General features: G+C 32.8%; 1 protein-coding gene across 1 annotated transcript; it reads right to left on the bottom strand.

The window, feature by feature from the left end:
- Positions 1-10,890: 10,890 nt before the first annotated feature.
- ERS1 (ethylene response sensor 1) lies at positions 10,891-16,398 on the bottom strand. Its single transcript, XM_039042297.2, has 6 exons — positions 16,215-16,398; positions 14,452-15,387; positions 12,500-12,868; positions 12,148-12,414; positions 11,850-11,977; positions 10,891-11,474 (listed from the first exon to the last, which is right to left on the bottom strand). The coding sequence occupies exons 2-6, from the start codon at positions 15,361-15,363 to the stop codon at positions 11,237-11,239; spliced, it is 1,914 nt and encodes a 637-aa protein (XP_038898225.1). The 5' UTR covers positions 15,364-15,387; positions 16,215-16,398; the 3' UTR covers positions 10,891-11,236.
- Positions 16,399-17,879: the final 1,481 nt, after the last annotated feature.

The following is a 17,879-nucleotide window of genomic DNA, read 5'->3' as shown; positions in this document are numbered from 1 at the left end:
TTTGAAGGTTTGGAGGTCCGGTTTGAGTCGTTAAGGTCTTAGGCAGTTTGAGCGGTCCAGAAATGTTTTGGAGCCAGTTCTTGCTAATTTTTGTAATAGGGGGATGGAAAATATATTCCCTGCTTCCGTCCTCATCCTCAATTCCGTCATTTTCCTCGTCCCGCCCCGATTATATATATCTAATTTTTATTAGGATTTTGTTTGTTTGAAAATCCTAGAACTAAAATCATATCAGCATGTGTTTAATTATTTATGTATGTGACGTATGTTATAATTAAATTTATTTTAAATGTGTATACAGTATGCGGTGTAGATTTAGAATCCCACTATAGGAAGCATGTTACATGCATTGAAAGTATGTTAAAAAATGTTATAATATATAGTATGCATGTTTAGGGTTTCTTTTATTTAATATAAGTGTTATATTAAATATTGAATGCCTTTGATGTATGCTGTGGATGTTAAGCATGTCTAAAATTTTATAAGTTGTTATAATATTGAGTTAGGCATTTAAAATCCATAACAAAGAACAACTGCATGCTCAGATAGGTTAACTATTCATTTTAATAGTTAAAATAGGTCGTTAAACTTGTAAAACTAGGGTTACAAACCCAACCAGTATATAATCATGTCTAAGGCTGAGTATTTAAGTTGACGGTCTACGGAACACCTCCTACCTAGGGATTATGGCCAAATTATTGAGCGTTGTTAATCGATTTTATAAGCAATACATGAGCGGTGTGACATTTTAAAACCGGTTTATCACCTAGACATCGTAGGTTAAATCCAAATATAAACATTATACTTGGATAAACACTTAGACTTAGGTTGTTTAATTAGCCGGAACAATCCCAAGAAACGTATATCCCATTTAATCGTTAGAACACTTCAGTGGGAGTTTAATAATATATATATGATATGCTATTAGAACACTTCAGTGAAAATCAAATAACGTATATGATATGTTAGAACGCTTTAGTGGGAGATTAATAAACATATATGATATGATTATTTTTAGCTCTTGCGTCTCTAAGAGTTCATGATCGAAATTCATGTGGCACTTCATGTCGATTATACCTCAGCTGCTCCATTCGGAAAGTGTTTACATGAATCGAGATTTAGGTGAATAGGGGAAGTTGTTCGCTTTAAAATCAAATATGATGTTTCGATTTTAAAATTTTCACATTCTCAAGATGTTTACACCGAAAGGTTCATGAGGCACTTCGTGTCACCCTGGGAGTGACTTCCATTTAGAAAGTGTTTGCATGAATTGATCATGGTGAATGAGGGGAAGTTGATCAATAGAAAATCAAATATACGATATATTGATTTCAATTCTCACGTCCCTAGATAACTTCTACCATGAGATCCGTGCAACACTTCGTGTCGATTATATCTCGACTGCTCCATTCGGAAAGTGTTTCTCACGTGGTCAAGACCAAAGCGAATGGGGGAAGTAGTTCATAGTAAGTGGGTGAAGGATATGTGTCAACATATCCTACGGTCTCTTCTATTGGTTTGAACCGTGAGATTTCTATGTTGCGCCTACTTGTCGTCTTTAAGTAGACCTCGCTAGTCGTTTAACAACGGCTATCCCCTCAGAGGGTTTTAACATAGGATTCGGAACAACTCAAACTTTACAAATGGATAGGATTTCTAAAGTCGATTTCAACTTTGACTTTCCATCTTCAGGAGCATCGTTGGGATCGGACTTCTGAGGTTTAAAAATAGAGGGTTACACTTACACAATTACTAAAGAGTTAGTAATTTCTAACCAAAAACGGTAGCTAAATGACTATCAGAATATCAGTTCTTCTAGAGATAGTGTTTAGTCAAGAATGTCTTGTTGTAGTATCGTTGCAAAAATAATCTTGGGTATATTATTTATTTGCTAAAACTTGATTGGGTTTAAAAGCAATTCACTTATAAAATTTGTTTATATTTTTTAGAATGACAAGTTCACTAGTACAATTGTTGTCGTCTGAAAAACTGATTGGGGATAATTATGCAACTTGAAAATCAAATCTGAATCCTATAATGATGATAGATGATTTACGGTTTGTCTTAACAGAGGATTGTCCTCCCATTCCAAGCTCTAACGCAAACAGAAATGTTCGGGATGCATACGATAGATGGATCAGGGCGAATGGAAAAGGTCGTGCCTATATCCTCACCAGCATATCTGATGTTTTGGCGAAGAAACATGAGGATATAGGTACTGCCAAAGAGATTATGGAATCTCTACGAAGGATGTTCAGACAACCGTCCTTCCCCCTAAGGCATGATACTATTAAGTACGTTTACAATTGCCGAATGAAAGAAGTGGACTCTATTCGTGAACATGTCCTGGACATGATGGTCCACTTAAAGGGGGCAAAAGTAAATGGAGCTGTCGTTGACAAGAGAAGTCAAGTTGGTTTTATTCTAGAATCTTTTACGAAGAGTTTTCTGTTCTTTTGTATGAACCTACTTATGAATAAAATTGAATACAGTTTGACTACTCTTCTAAATGAACTACAGGCTTACCAGACAATAGTGAGAACTAAAGGTCTGGAATCGGAAGTACACATTACTACCGCTGAGAAGAGAAGAACGTCCTCTAAAAAGCCTGATATTGCTTCCTCTTCATAGAGTAAGAATATTCTAGTTAGGAAGAGTAAAGGAAAAGGGAAGAAGAAAACCGTTGGGAGAAAAGACAAGACTAACGCTGCAGACAAAGGAAAATGTTTCCACTGCAACGAGGAAGGGCATTAGAAGAGGAACTGCCCTTAGTACCTTGCTGAGAAGAGAGTAGAGAAAACAAAACAGGCAAACTAGTTCCTGAAGATTGGTTGCTCAACACGACCCATGGGAGATATTGCTATTTGAAGATAATCTTATTTGCTTTTGTTATCTTGTAAAAAGGAACAAATTGTATATATGTTTTTGTTGGAAATGAAATGTTCATTTTTCGAAAATCATGTTTGTTCTATTTGCATAGCAACTTCTGTTAAGTATCAACCTAGTTAAAAGTCATTTGCAAATATTCAGATATTTAAAAACGGCTAGAAATCAATAAACGCAAGTAGTTATTTAACCTAAGTGATAAGTTTTGAACAATTGAAAAGTTCAGAGTGTACAAAACTTGTTAGGTAAAATAAAACTGAAATGTTTTGTTTGGATCAAAAGTATAGAAAGTTTAAAATTTTTAGGTCTATTTGATGGAACATGAAATCTAGTAATAAACTTTCTAATTTCCTTAAATGGTTATCTCAACATCATTCCAATTATTGGAATATTGTTTTAGATCACCTTGTATTATTTGTTTCCATTAAAAACTTGCATATATCAATAAAGAGTTATTAAATTAACATTCTAAACAAGAGTTGTTTAGACAGGTCAGATGCATCTTACTCAAAGAGTTGAGAGTACCTTGATGTAGTGGGAGGAGTGTATGACTTCCTAGAAATTATTGAGAAACAAATGTTGTGAGTATAAGATGCATTCCTCATATAGTTTAATAAGAAGGCTATTGTACATTAACATGTTTATAACGATTCTCTTGGCTAAAATGTTTAAGAATCACCTAGTAAGACTAGGAATATTAGATTAATAACCTAGGGCAAGTTGGAGAAAAACTAGGTATGGGATACTGAGTGGTAAACCATGGGTATGAGATGCCCTAGTTTATTGATTTCTCTGTAAAACTCAGAAACTCAGTTTTATATATTCGGATATATAAGTTACCACTAGAGTTTTAGTCCAATTGGGAGTTTGTTGGGTTTTATGTCCTAAAACTCGTGGTTTGTAAACAATAAAACTTATTTCTAAAAATTCAATAAGTTGTTATTCAAAATATGTATTGCTTATTTCGTTTTAGAAATAAATCCAATAAACTAAAAGATCCATGACTATTACATGAGTACTTGAACTTTATGTAGAGACATAAAAGTGGATCAGGTTCGAGTTAATAATCAAAAGGATTTATAGTATATGAATGAGGTTGAGTGCTTTATTCTGGTAATACTATTGGATGCGGCCCACTCTATAGTTGTTACAAGAGTTGTAACATGCTACAGACAATGTGATCCAAATTCGTTCATGTATTGACATGAAGAATGGGGGTACCCTATGCAATGGGTCTGTACAAGATCAAACTACAAAATCAATCACTTTTACTTTATAACATTGTTTACTGTTTAAGACCGACTATTTCAAAGTGATGACTTAGGTAACTTGACCTTAATCTTGAGCTAACTATAAACTTTTGTTTATATGGGATTATCCCTAGATTTGCATAGGTGAAGGTTGGCCTAACAGAGTCGGCTTAATAAACCTTCATTTCAGGGGTAAGATCGAGTAGATAGTTGGGGACATAGGATGCAAGATGGAATTCACTCCTACTCGCTTTCAGGGATAGTAGAGAGATTGTTCCCTTAATTGCTGACTCCGGGTCTTGAACAAAGGGCCCTACCCTCTCATTGACCCGAGAGAGACTCAATTTGTTGATCGGATCACAAATTAATTGTTCATTAAAGGATGAGTAGAACTTAAGGAACGAGAGGTAATCTTGGGGGTAAAACAATCATTTGATCTAGCCGTTATTACGAACAACCTGTGAAGGGTTAACTTACTAATCATGGTTATATCGAGTGGACACAATATATCTACAGTGAGAGGAGTGCAACTCTGGGATTTAGTGGAGTGACCCATCAATTAACCAATAGGGGTTAATTCGGTGTAAAGAGTTTAGCCAATTAATCTCATATCGTTGGAGCCCATGATCGTAGATACACGAGGTCACCTTACTAGCTCGTAAATGGATTAGCCTTAGAGTAGAGTTATAAGTTGATTTGAAACGTTTGAATTAGAATTAAGAGAACTAGAAATTATATGAGATATAATTACGTGTTTAATTTTGGAATTAAACGAAACTGGAGAATCGATTATATTTAAATATGATTTAAATATTAAATTCATGAATGGGATCATGATAGTGGAATTGGTGATAAATTAATTGAATATTTGACATTAAATTAATTAGAATTAATAAATTATTTATTATTAATTTTATTAGATAAATTAATTATTGAATTAATTTTGTAAAATTAATAAAATTTTATTTTTGAAAACAAAATTAATTTTGGAAATTGATTTTGAAAATCAAATTTTAATTAAAAAGAAAATAAAATTGAAAAATTGAAAAAATCCAAAAAATTGGATTTTTTCACTAATTTTCCAAGAAGCTTACTCAGAATCCACTTCACAATTCTTAGCCAAATCCAAGCATGAGCTCCAATTCATGCAACAATTCTTCTTGCATGATGATCTTGCTATATATCCTGAAGTGGAATTTGGCATGCAAAAGGGTTGATTTTGCCTGAAAATCTCTCTTGAAGAAGAGTTCTTCAGGTTGTTGTAAACCATTCCTCCAAAATTCTCTTAATCCAAGCTTATTTTGAGTTCTACAACTAAACCCAAGGCACCAAAAGGATAGTAGGGAAGGTCTTGAGGTGGTTCACAAGTTAAATTCAAGAAGATTGCAGCTGAGAATCGTGATTCAAGGTGTTCTTCAAAGGTATGTCATGAAACCCACTTTGTATTTTATGAGCATGCTTAGATTCAAGGCCAAAATTAATGAATTAGAATGCTTAATGATTCATTTTTCTTCCGTTGCATGTATTCTAACTCTAACAACACCATTCTCTGAAGTGAATGCTGTGAATTTTAATAATAATCATGGTCAAGGTTGTGGTCATGGTTGAGGTCGAGGTCATAACCGTGGCATTATTATTTTCGTGATGGTCGTTCTAAGCATTCAAATTTCAAAGAAACCATACAAAATGATGATTAGAAAGGACCCCATAAGATAAGAGTTTAAAAAGTGTTGAAATTAAATGCTTTCAATACGGAATGACTGGGCATTGGTCACGTACCTGTCGTACATCAAAACACTTAGTTGATCTCTATCAAGCCTCCCTGAAGGAAAAAGAGAGAAATGTGGAAGCAAATTTTGCATACCAGGATAGTGACATATTTGACCCACATATATGACAAATTTGGATGTGGTAGACTTCCTTGAATCTCCTGAAGAAAAAAGCGGCAGAATTGATGAAACATCAAGTGTTTCATTTGACGTTGAAAATATCTAGATTTAATGTTTTCTTTCATCTTCATGTTTTTTTTTTCTTCTCTTAGTAGACTTTGTATATTCCAAATATTGTTTTTCTTATTGTAATTATTTTCTTTTAATGAAGAAACTAGGATCATTTTCATATGTTGGGTGACTAAAAAAGAGTAAAGAAGATCTATGTCTGGCGGACAATGCAACTACACATATAATACTTACAAATAGAAAATATTTTTTCAAACTGACAATGTTGGAAGCAAAAGTCGATACGATATCAAGTTTTTCAAACCTGTTTGAAGGCTTTGGAAAAAAATATATTATTTTTCCTAGAGGAATAAAATTTACAATTGACCATGCATTGTTCTCTAGTCAATCAAAGAGGAATCTACTTTGTTTTGAAGATATACGTTGCAATGGTTATCATATTGAGACTGATAGTAAGAATAATGTGGAATATCTATATATCATATCTACTATCTCAAATGAAAAACGTACATTGGAAGAATTGCCTGCTTTATCTCCTAGATTATATTATACTCATATACGAGTAATTGAAACATATGCAACAATGAACATGAAGTTCATGAATCCAGACATATTTACAATTTGGCATGACCGATTGGGTCATCTAGGATCTATAATGATGAGGAAAATTATTGAGAATTCAAATGGACATCCATTGAAAAACCAGAAGATCATTCAATCTAATGAATTATCATGTGATGCTTGCTCTCAAGAAAAATTGATAATTAGACCATCACAAGCTAAAATGGGGATTGAACTACCTGCATTTTTATAACGAATTCATGGTGATATATGTGAACCTATTAACCCACTAAGTGGACCATTTAGATATTTTATGGTATTAATAGACACATCCAGCAGATGGTCATATGTGTGCTTATTATCAAGTCGAAATCTTGCATTTATAAGATTACTTGCTAAAATAATTAAATTAAGAGCACAATTTCTTAATTATATAATTAAGACTATTCATCTTGATAATGTTAGTGAATTTACATCACAAGCTTTTGATAATTATTGTATGTCAATTGAGATAAGTGTTGAACATCCTGTAGCTCATGTTCACACACAAAACGGTTTAGTAGAATCATTCATAAAACGTTTACAGTTAATTGCTAAACCATTGATTATGAGGAATTAAGAAGCTGAAAAAAGAAATTACATGGAATGCATCGTTATTGTCTCGTTTAGATCCCCATAAAGATCAATATGAACTTGAAGTTCAGAAGATAATTCATTTATAAAATATAGCAAATCAGTTACCAGATGCATTTATAAATGTAAAGAAAGTAACTAAATCACATATACCAGTTGCAAATGTTCCATCAAAAATTGATATCCCAACATAGCAAATTGTCACTAATGACTCTAGAGCACGCCAAAAGCATGGTAGACTAATGGGTTCCAAAGATAAAAATCCTCAGAAAATAAAAATAATTAATAGTCAAGAAGACTTGGTTGAGGATGTAAATATTCATAAAGAAATCCTTAACATGACTAGTGAGGAAGGTGAAATATCTAAAGATAATAATGAGATTTCAATAAACTACATCATGACAGGAAAAAGATGGAATTGAACTCATATTTATTGACAATGTATTGCATATAATGTTGCTCTTGATATTATATCTGAAAATAAGAATTCTGAACCAAAATCTGTTGAAGAATATCAACATAGGAAAGATTGACTTTAGTGGAAAGAGGCAATTGAGGCACAATTAAACTCACTTTCAAAACGTCAAGTTTTTGGACCAATAGTCCAAACACGAGAAGGTGTCAAACCTATGGGATACAAATGGATATTTGTAAGAAAAAGAAATGAAAATAATGTGGTCACATGATATAAAGCAAGACTAATTGCACACGATTTTTCACAAAGACCTGGTATTGATTATGAGGAGACGTATTCTCCGGTGGTGGATGTAATCACATTAAGAAATTTAATTGGACTGACTATGTATGAAAGTCTGGACATGGATCTTATGGATGTAGTCACGGTATATTTATATGGGTCTCTTGATAATGATATTTATATGAGAATCCCAAAAGGATTTAAGATACCTGAAACATATAAATCAAATTCTCAGGAATTGTATTCAATAAAGTTCCAGAGGTCGCTATATGGATTGAAACAATCAAGACGAATATGTTATAATCGCCTAAGTAGATATTGTTGAAAGAAGGATATCAAAACAATCCAATACGTCCATGTGTTTTTATAAAGAAATCATAATTAGGATTTGCTATTATAACGGTATATGTTAACGACTTAGATATAATTGGAACTCCTGAAAAGCTTTCAAAGGCAACAGAATATCTTAAGAAAGAATTTGAGATGAAAGATCCCGAAAAAATAAATTTTTTCCTTGGCTTGCAAATTGAGCATTTAGCAGATGAAATATTTGTTCATTAGTCAACTTATACAGGAAAAGTTTTGAAAATATTTTATATGGACAAAGCACATCCATTGAACATTCCAAAGAAAGTTCATTCCAAAGGAAGTAATGTCACCATATCTTAGTGCAATTGGTGCACTTATGCATCTTGCTAATAATACAAGATCAAATATTGCATTTTCAGTAAATTTATTAGCAAGATATAATTCTTCTCCAACTAAAAGACATTAGAATGGAATTAAGCATATACTCCGTTATCTCCTAGGAACGATTGATATGGGTTTGTTTTATTCAAATAAATCAAATTTTGATCTAGTTCGTTGTGCAGATTCCGGATATTTATCTAATTCACATAAAGCTAAATCTCAAACAGGTTATCTATTCACATATAAAGGAATGGCTATATCATTGCGATTTGTGAAATAGATTATAACAGTCACTTCCTCAAATCATGCTGAAATTCTTGCAATTCACGAGGCTAGTCGAGAATGTGTATGGCTAAGATCAATGACTCAGCACATTCATGGAACATGTGGTCTGTCTTCTAGTAAAAATCTTCCAACAATATTATACAAAGACAACACATCATATATATCCCAAATAAAAGAAAGATATATTAAAGGAGATAGAACAAAACATATTTCACCAAAGCTTTTCTATACGATCTTGAAGAAAATGGTGACATTACTATTCAATAAATTTATTCAAAGGATAACCTAGTGGACATATTTACAGAGTCATTACCTAGAACAAACTTTAAAAAATTGGTACACAACATTGGAATGTCGCTCCTCGAAGATTTCAAGTAATGTTTCCATGAGGGAGAGTAAATATATTGTATTTTTTTTAAGATTATTAGATTATATGAAATACGTACTCTTTTTCCTTCACTGTGATTTTTTTTCTAATGGGTTTTCTCCTATTAAGGTTTTAACGAGGCATATTTCATATATATAATGAGCATCTAAGAGGGAGTATTATAAATATTATTGAAAATAGATGCCCATTAGATACTCATGCTTAGTGTTCATTGACCATTTACCAAGTGTCATGTCCCTATTTTTCCAAAGTGTTGTCCATGTGTCTAGTAAATACTCATTATTAATGTTCATGAAATCCACCTCCTACTTGCTAAATTACCTATAAATAATGACTTTTTTTTTAATTTTTGAAAAACACACACATTAGGCAAATTCCAAAAAAATTGGAGAAAGTAGAGAAATCCATAATTTGTTATTTTATTTACTTTTGTTATTTATTTTATTTTATATATTTAAATATATTTGTTTAATTTATTTTAATATTTATTTGTTTTATTGTTTATTTATTCTATATATTTATATTATGTGTATTTATTTTAATATTATATTTTATTGACATTTGCGTTCCTGTTGTGCTCCTCAAATTCACAACGATTAAGACTTTTTTTTTTTAAATGAAAGACATACATCGATATAGTTTAAATATTAAATTCTTGAAACTTTATTGTGAGGTTGATTATGATAAATTTTAATTAAACACTTTTAAAAATTAGACACTATTTACCTTGTCAAAAAAAAAAAAAGTATATTGTAAAAACCATCTTTGAAGTATGGTAGTACTTGTAATTACACTCTTAAATTTTCAATTGTAAAATTGAGTCTCTAAACTTCTATAAGTGTTAAAATTATACTCTCAATTTTATAAAAATTGTAGAAATTGGACTCACGAATGATAAAAAATAAATTCTTAAACTTATACAATGATACAATTTATACAAATATGTAAGTTTGAAGGCCACCTAATTTTAACATTCATATAATTTTGAGGGTTCAATTTTTAAAATTGAAAGTTTAGAGGTAATATTACAACTAGCACCATATTTTAATGATGATTTTTACCATTTGCTAAAAAAAAAAAATTATTGAATTTAATTCTTTACGTCGAGCCTAAACATATCTCAATTCTCACATGTTGTGGTAAGAAAAATAAAATAAAATTGTGGCATTTGTAATTTTTGTTAATTCTTACATTATTTTATTTTAATAAATCTAAATTCCCATTAGTGTTCTTTTTAATTAACATTTTACCCACAATCAAAAGTGGACAAACTCAATTTGAAAGGGGAAAGAAGAGAAAATCATTTCAAAAGATTTTTTTTTCTAACAATAATAAATGGGATGAGAGAATCGAAGTAACTCAAGGTTGTCAGTCATCATTTTAAAAGACTGGCATAACTTTCTTAGTTTCTTTTGGATTAAAACTCCCAACTATTTTTAAATAATAAATAAATTTTCTAAGATTGGGTAATATATCTGATCAGTCATCGTCATTAATATTTTATTCATATTTCATCTATCATTTAAAAAAAAAAAAAATCTATAAAATTAACATCTCAATAATTTTATTGACATCGACATTTAAATCATTCACAAAATCCTATGTTATGCAGGAACGAAGGTGATTCAATGTAGAAGCAAATATTTGTATAGTACGATCCAAAACACTACAAAATGTTTATCTTGAAGAGTTACAGGATAGATTTCTTATACTATATGATGGCTGCACATTAAGCATCCTTGTGTCTTCTCTAATTAATAGCTGGTAATATTGTTCGAGAAGCAAACATGCACTGGCGATAATGGACGTGTATTTCTTTCAACTTCATGGTTTCCCTGAGGAAAAAAAAATATCCCAAAAGGAACTTGGAACGTCGATCGAATCAAGTTTAAAGACTTCGCTGATACCGTGAACTGGAGAAGGCAACTTGACCAGTTTCTCTGAAGATTGGCCTGTGTCCATGGAGATCTGCACTTCTGTGATTTACAATGGGTGCAACTTGTTTGACTGAGAAGTCATTTGGAATAGCATTGCAGATCCCAAGTTTCACAATGAACACAGCTGTCGTCCCTTTTTCGGGGCCTTCGCTCTCGATCCAAATGTGACCTCCCATGAGATTTACAAACCTGAACCAACAACCCATGTGAGAAGTTTCAAGAAAAACTAGAAGATAAGGGACTGAAGAGATAGAAGTCAAACTCAGACCAATTATTTCATTTTGGAACATGATCCAAGAAATGAATAGCTTATCAACAAAATGGTATTTTCAAGTTACTGTACATTGGATTAAATGATAGTAGGAAGATTATCCATGAGAGGCCGCCATGGTATGGCTGCCTCATAATAGCTGTTGGATTTAGATTAAAAATTTTACGACTCCTAATAACTACAAGATACATATTCGAGGTACTCTCTCACACATTCAATAGTGAAGAATTGACAATCATATTGTGGAAGCCTCATCAAATAATTTTTCATTAATCATTGTGATGAAGCAATACCGTTTACCAAGGGCCAAACCGAGTCCCACGCCACTATTTGTTCGATTTGATCGTGTTTGTAACTGAGTGAATCTGGTAAACAGATGAGGAATGTCTTGGGGAGGAATACCACATCCTGAATCTTTAACCTGCACAAGAAGTTAGAAGCCATAGCAATGAAAATAAATGAAGAACACGGACCAGAACGATTTAGAACATTGAAATAACATTTCCATTCACTGCCTCCTATTCTTATTTTCTATGTCCTAATTGTTCTTAAAACAAACAAACTATTTCAACCATATGGTATGATACCAACCTGTACTCGCAGGTAAAAGTGGCCATCGGATTGCATTGGATAGAATTCATTAGGGCGCCAATCTCTCAGAGAGTCCAGTTTTGCAACGGATGCTATGATAGAAACATGACCTTCCTTAGTGAACTTCACCCCATTACCGACGATATTCAAGATGATTTGCATAAGCCGCTTCTCGTCACCAACAGCACAGATTGGTAGATCTGATGCCAAAATCAATGCCATCGACAACTTCTTAACCGAAGCAATAGGCTTTATAAGATCCATTGCCTGCCATTAAAAGCATGAGGATGTTAGGATGATGTCTGATGGTTGAGACAAATGAGAAAAAATTAGCTTAAATTCTATGATTCACCTCTTTGAAAATAGCATGGAGATTGAATGATCCCATGTCCAAAACCAAACTGCCATCTTCAAGTCTTGATAGATCCAAGACATCATTAATCAGAGTGGCTAGAAGATTACTACTTTTGAGTATTGTCTCTATCATCACTCTCTGTTCTGGAGTCAGGTCAGTCTCCAAAAGCAGGGATGAAAGGGCAATTATTGCATGCATCGGCGTCCTCATTTCATGGTTCATGACAGCCAGGAAATCGTTACGAGCGTGAATCGCTGTCTCTGCTTCTCTACGAGCTAAATCCAAAGCCACATTTTGCTCCATGAGCTGATCACGCGCCCGCATAGACTCTTCAAGAATTGCAGCATGTGAAAGTGCAACAGCTACCTATATGGATTTCAAAATTTTCATGACTTAGCAACAAGTTCCTTATGGGTGATTAATCAAAGGACAAAGGGCATATATGTGTGTAAATGTATCAAAATCTCCCAAAAGGGCAAGAAGTCTTCAGATTGCAATTATAAAAACTTGTGGCAAAAACTAAGGTCTCGTTTCATAACTATTTTGTTTTTTGTTTTTAGTTTTTGAAAATTAAGTCTATAGACATAACATCCACCTCAAAATTTCTTCATTTGTTATTTACTTTTTACCAATGATTTAAAAAACCAAGTCAAAATTTGAAAACTAAAAAAAAAAATAACTTTTAAAAATTTGTTTTTGTTTTTGGAATCTAGCTAAGAATTCAACCATTGTACTTAAGAAAGAAGCAAATCATTCTAGAAGAAGGGAAAATAGGCTTAGTTTTCAAAAATCAAAAACAAAAAAGAAAATAGTTACCAAACGGGGCCTAAGTCTCTTTTTTATAACCATTTGGTTTTTTAACATTAAACTTACAAACACTACTTCCAACCACAAGTTTCTATGTTTTGTTATTATTCTACTAATGTTTTTCAAATCAAGTTTTGAAAAGTAAAAAAGTGCTTTTCAACAATTTGTTTTTGTTTATAGATTTTGACTTAGAAATTCAAGTGTTTCTTTAACAAAGATGAAAATCATAATTGAAAAGCTGGAAGGAAACAAGCATAAATTTAAAAGATAGAAACAATTCCAATATAGATCCAACTTTCTAATCACTTGAGAGATCCGGGCGGCCTTGGAGGGACCACCTCGGCTCCTCTCTTCTTGAGAATCCATACATCCCTTATCAATATATGGACTAGCTATCTCTCGGCCACGAGTTTAGGTTCCACCTCAATAGGAAAATAAAACGGAGCACCTAATAACATATCTTCACAAACCAAGAACTACGCGATCGCCCCTTTCATTCTGGGGTGACGGAGGGATATAAAGTTGTTACCAAATGTGGCTTAAAAAGTTTCATCCACATCTTGAAGGACAAGTGGACAAATAACAAAAACCACTCTACACAACATGAGGACCTGCTCCGATCACTTCTAGTTTGGATTGAAGAATAACCAACAAACGTGACATTCTTCACACCCCATTTCAGATTGTCCGAAAACAGTTTAGAAATTCTCTATGACATGTCATATAACTAAGAGAAACTACAAATCTTCTCTGCATTATAGATAGATCAGAGTCTTAAGACTTTTCTTCTTTCATTCCAATAAAAACCTAGACAACCCGACAACTCAAAGGAACTCTTCTAAAGCTCCCACACTTGCCAACCTCCTTTGGTTCAAATCACTGAGCCCTTACTTGACAACAAATCCAACAGTGTCATTCTCTGATAAGCACATAGAAGAGGGGCATCACTTACAAAATGTCCCAAGCGTCACATGGGTATTAGGCACTAACATCCTATATTAAATTCAACCTAAGTTATACTGTTTATTAGAACTAACTGCAGATAATCAATTACCCATATACCTTAACTAACATTATTTGTGTAAAATATGCCAGTCAAAGGGCAGTGTAGAGGTGCAGCAGAACAATAAATTACACAAAACCTGGTCTGCAACTACATCGACAAGTTCCAACTCATGATCTCGCCATTTCCTAGCGCTATCAGTAGGAAGAATTAGAACCATAATTGCATAGCTTCTGGAAGAGCCATCAGGCCAATTGTTCATTTGGAAATTTGAAAGGTTTAAGAGGGGAACTCGCACAGCAACAACTTCTGGTGGCAAATATCTTCCTCCGACAGGAGGTCTGACCCTAGCCAATTGACAAGTGTAGGGAACGCGTATTGCTCGATTACTATTGAAAACGTCATTGACAACAGGAAGATTTATTGGAATATTAGTTCCCACTGGTATCTGGTAGTTCAAGGCATGTGAAAGCTGTAGACTTAGTCCATTCCTTGATGGCATCCACAGAGCACATTCCTCGAGTCCTAAGGTCTTCCCCAGCTCAACAAGTGTAGTTTTTAATATTGTATCCCGGTTGAGCGTGCTTCTTATTTCATGAGTTAGCATTCTAACATGCCTTCCAGTTTCTTCTTGAGTGAGAATAAGGCCCATCTCCCTGTCAAGTTCTTCAGCCTTGTTTTTAAGAATCAACTCTCGAGTTTTGACACTCAAAAGATCAGGAATAATGTGAACAAGCATTAATGCAGTTGCACATGAGACAATAGCACAGGCAACTTTTGCAACAGTCATAACCACGGCAACAGCCTTCGAGTGCATTGAGAACGTCCATAGGTTTATGAAGTGTGTTGCCCCACAGAGAACAATAAAAGCACCAAATTGCATAAGCACCCATCTATAAGGAAAGAATGCAGACTTCTGCACAAAATATATAAGCTCCAATGGGATGGAGAAATAAGCAAGTGCGATTAGCACATCTGATATATACTGATATTTCACTAGAAGTTCATCAGGGGGCCATTGGGTGTCAATGCAATCACAGGACTCCATCATAAGATAATCTTCTCCAGGATATATCTGAAAGTACAGAAAGAATAGAAGACATTTATAAGGAGTAAGAAACATATCAAGTCAGATTATATCAACTAGCACCTCAACAACTAAAAGGAATATATCAAACAAAAATTGAAGGCAAAGTTCCATAAAAAATTTTATGCAATTGATCTTTGAATGCGAATTCAAGCAGCAACTGATTTTTCATCTTCCAACTTACAAACAACTCTAGTATTCCATAAATACGAGCAGCACCAATCTTTAGTATTCTGACAGCCAGAGATGCTCACTCTCAACAAATCAGATTCTCCAATAAAAGATCATTTGAAAATGCAACAAAAACACAGTGAAATAACTCTAATCCCCACCAAAATTTAAAAAGAAAAACAAACCAAAACAGTTTATAAGACTGTTGAACTGGAATCCAACTAGATCCCAGGAAGTAGATTTTGTAGATATATTACACTACAGATCCATCAGAAGCAATGGGCACCCAAAAAAAAAAGCCCTTTCAACTCTCAGCTTATGAACAGAGAAATAGTCGCAGTAAATTGAATCAAGGCCTTTCTCTGCCACTACTCCCACTATATGAACTGAAGTAATTCCAGTTGTAACACCCAAATTAAATGGCAATCTCTAATCTCACACATATAAGGACCGAACAACAACTTTTTTATGACCCATTTGCAAAAGGGAAGTAAAAACCAATGAAATTAAGCATAAAATGGAAGAAAAAGGGAAATGGGTTGGGAGAGTCTCGTGGAATCCATTAAAAGAAGATATATGAAAAGGGAAAAAGAACGAGAGAAAGAAGAAGAAGAAGAAGAAGAATAGGAAATGAATTGGCATACCAAGTTAAAGAAGGAAGAAAGTGAGAAGGCCTAAGCTTCCATGTGAAGAAGCAGAAGCAGAGATTTAATGGAGAGAAATGCTGAATGCAGAGAGGGAACTGAAAGGCAAAAGAAACAGAGAAAGAAAGGCGAGTGGTCATCACGGACGAAAAGGAGATACGGACAGCCGCACGTGCGGCGCCTCACCGAGAACGTATGATATTGGTTTCCCTTTTCTTCTATTGGGTAGAAAAATTGGTGCTTCACACGTGTGAAAAAAAAATGGAATATTTACATGATTTGTAGATTGGTACTTGAAAATTTCATTTTTTACCATTCCATTTGAATTTTGTTCTAAAGAAATATATATTTTTGGTAAAAGAAGATAAAAATTTGATGTAACGGCTAATCTTGTAAAACTTAGAAGGTACATATTGTAAAAGAAGATAAATTTTCATTTACGATATAATTCACTTGAATTAACATATTAAAGGGTAGTCAAAACGTACACAAACTCAACTAACATTTTGTATTAGTGACCAAGAATTTTGTGATTCGAATTTTCTTACTTTTTATTGTACTAAAATGATATTAGCTAATGTATAAAAATTGTTTGTGTAAATTGTTCTAAAATAATACTAGCTAATGAATAAAAATTATTTGTGAACATTAATGATATTTTTATCTATAACACAAAGAGGGATCAAACCTCTAATGTCAAGATTGATATTACATCTTTTATGCTAGCTGAACTATGCCTTTTTTTTTTGTGTAAATTATTTTAATGATATATTTTGAGATGAAATAATTGATAACAACGACTTTCATCATCATAGTCGTAAATAATATGTTGCACATTCTAATTTTTTAACATTAGGTGTCATGAACATTTCCATCCTTTACTTAATGTAAAAAATATTTCTTCAAAGTTCAATGTTATCATTTTTTTTTTTTTTTTTTTAACAAATTTCAAAGTTTAGTGGTAAAATAGACTTTTCAAAGTCTTAAGGCTGGGTATAATTAAAACTTATCTCAAAATTTAGGGGTTTTCAGCTATCCATCATTTAGGGTGGTTTACAATCACTTCAAACAGATGTATATAAAATGTGGTTTATGCAATTTTAAACACTTTGGGAATTTATAATGGTGAATTTCTTTTAAAATGTTACATCACAGGTGGAGGGGAGGAATTGGAATCAATGACTTTAAGAGGTGGTTTGGTTCAAGGATTTATAGATGTCTAGGAATAAAATATACATGAAAATAAGATGCTAGTAAGCAAAGAAGTTTATGTTTAGTTAGGTATGAGAATGAGAATAGAATATCTAGAAATGTGTCATATCTTATGCAATTATAAAGTATACAATTATTCAAAATTAATTTCATAGGTTATTCATGATATTAATTATTTATATTTTGGGAATTGAGAAAACCACCTATTTGGGTGGTAATGAAAAAGTTTTATAAATGAGAATATGAAATACCTTGGACTAAAATATTCTCATTCCTAAAGTTAAAAATTTGTAACAAACGTAATGATAAAATACCATTTTCTATTTCTACCTCTTATTCTCATAAATCAAACGGGCCATAAGAGCTAACATTCATATCGATAAAGATGGAGTTTGATTGTGATAATTTTATAAGTTTAGAGAAGTTAAGAAACTAACATTATCAAATTTGATT

The sequence above is a fragment of the Benincasa hispida genome, chromosome 9, assembly GCF_027475165.1.
Source record: "Benincasa hispida cultivar pf3 chromosome 9, pf3_genome.v1.1, whole genome shotgun sequence".
NCBI classification, from domain to species: Eukaryota; Viridiplantae; Streptophyta; class Magnoliopsida; order Cucurbitales; family Cucurbitaceae; genus Benincasa; species Benincasa hispida.
Note: the sequence above shows the minus strand (reverse complement) of the source record. Positions and strands in the feature narration are given on the sequence as shown.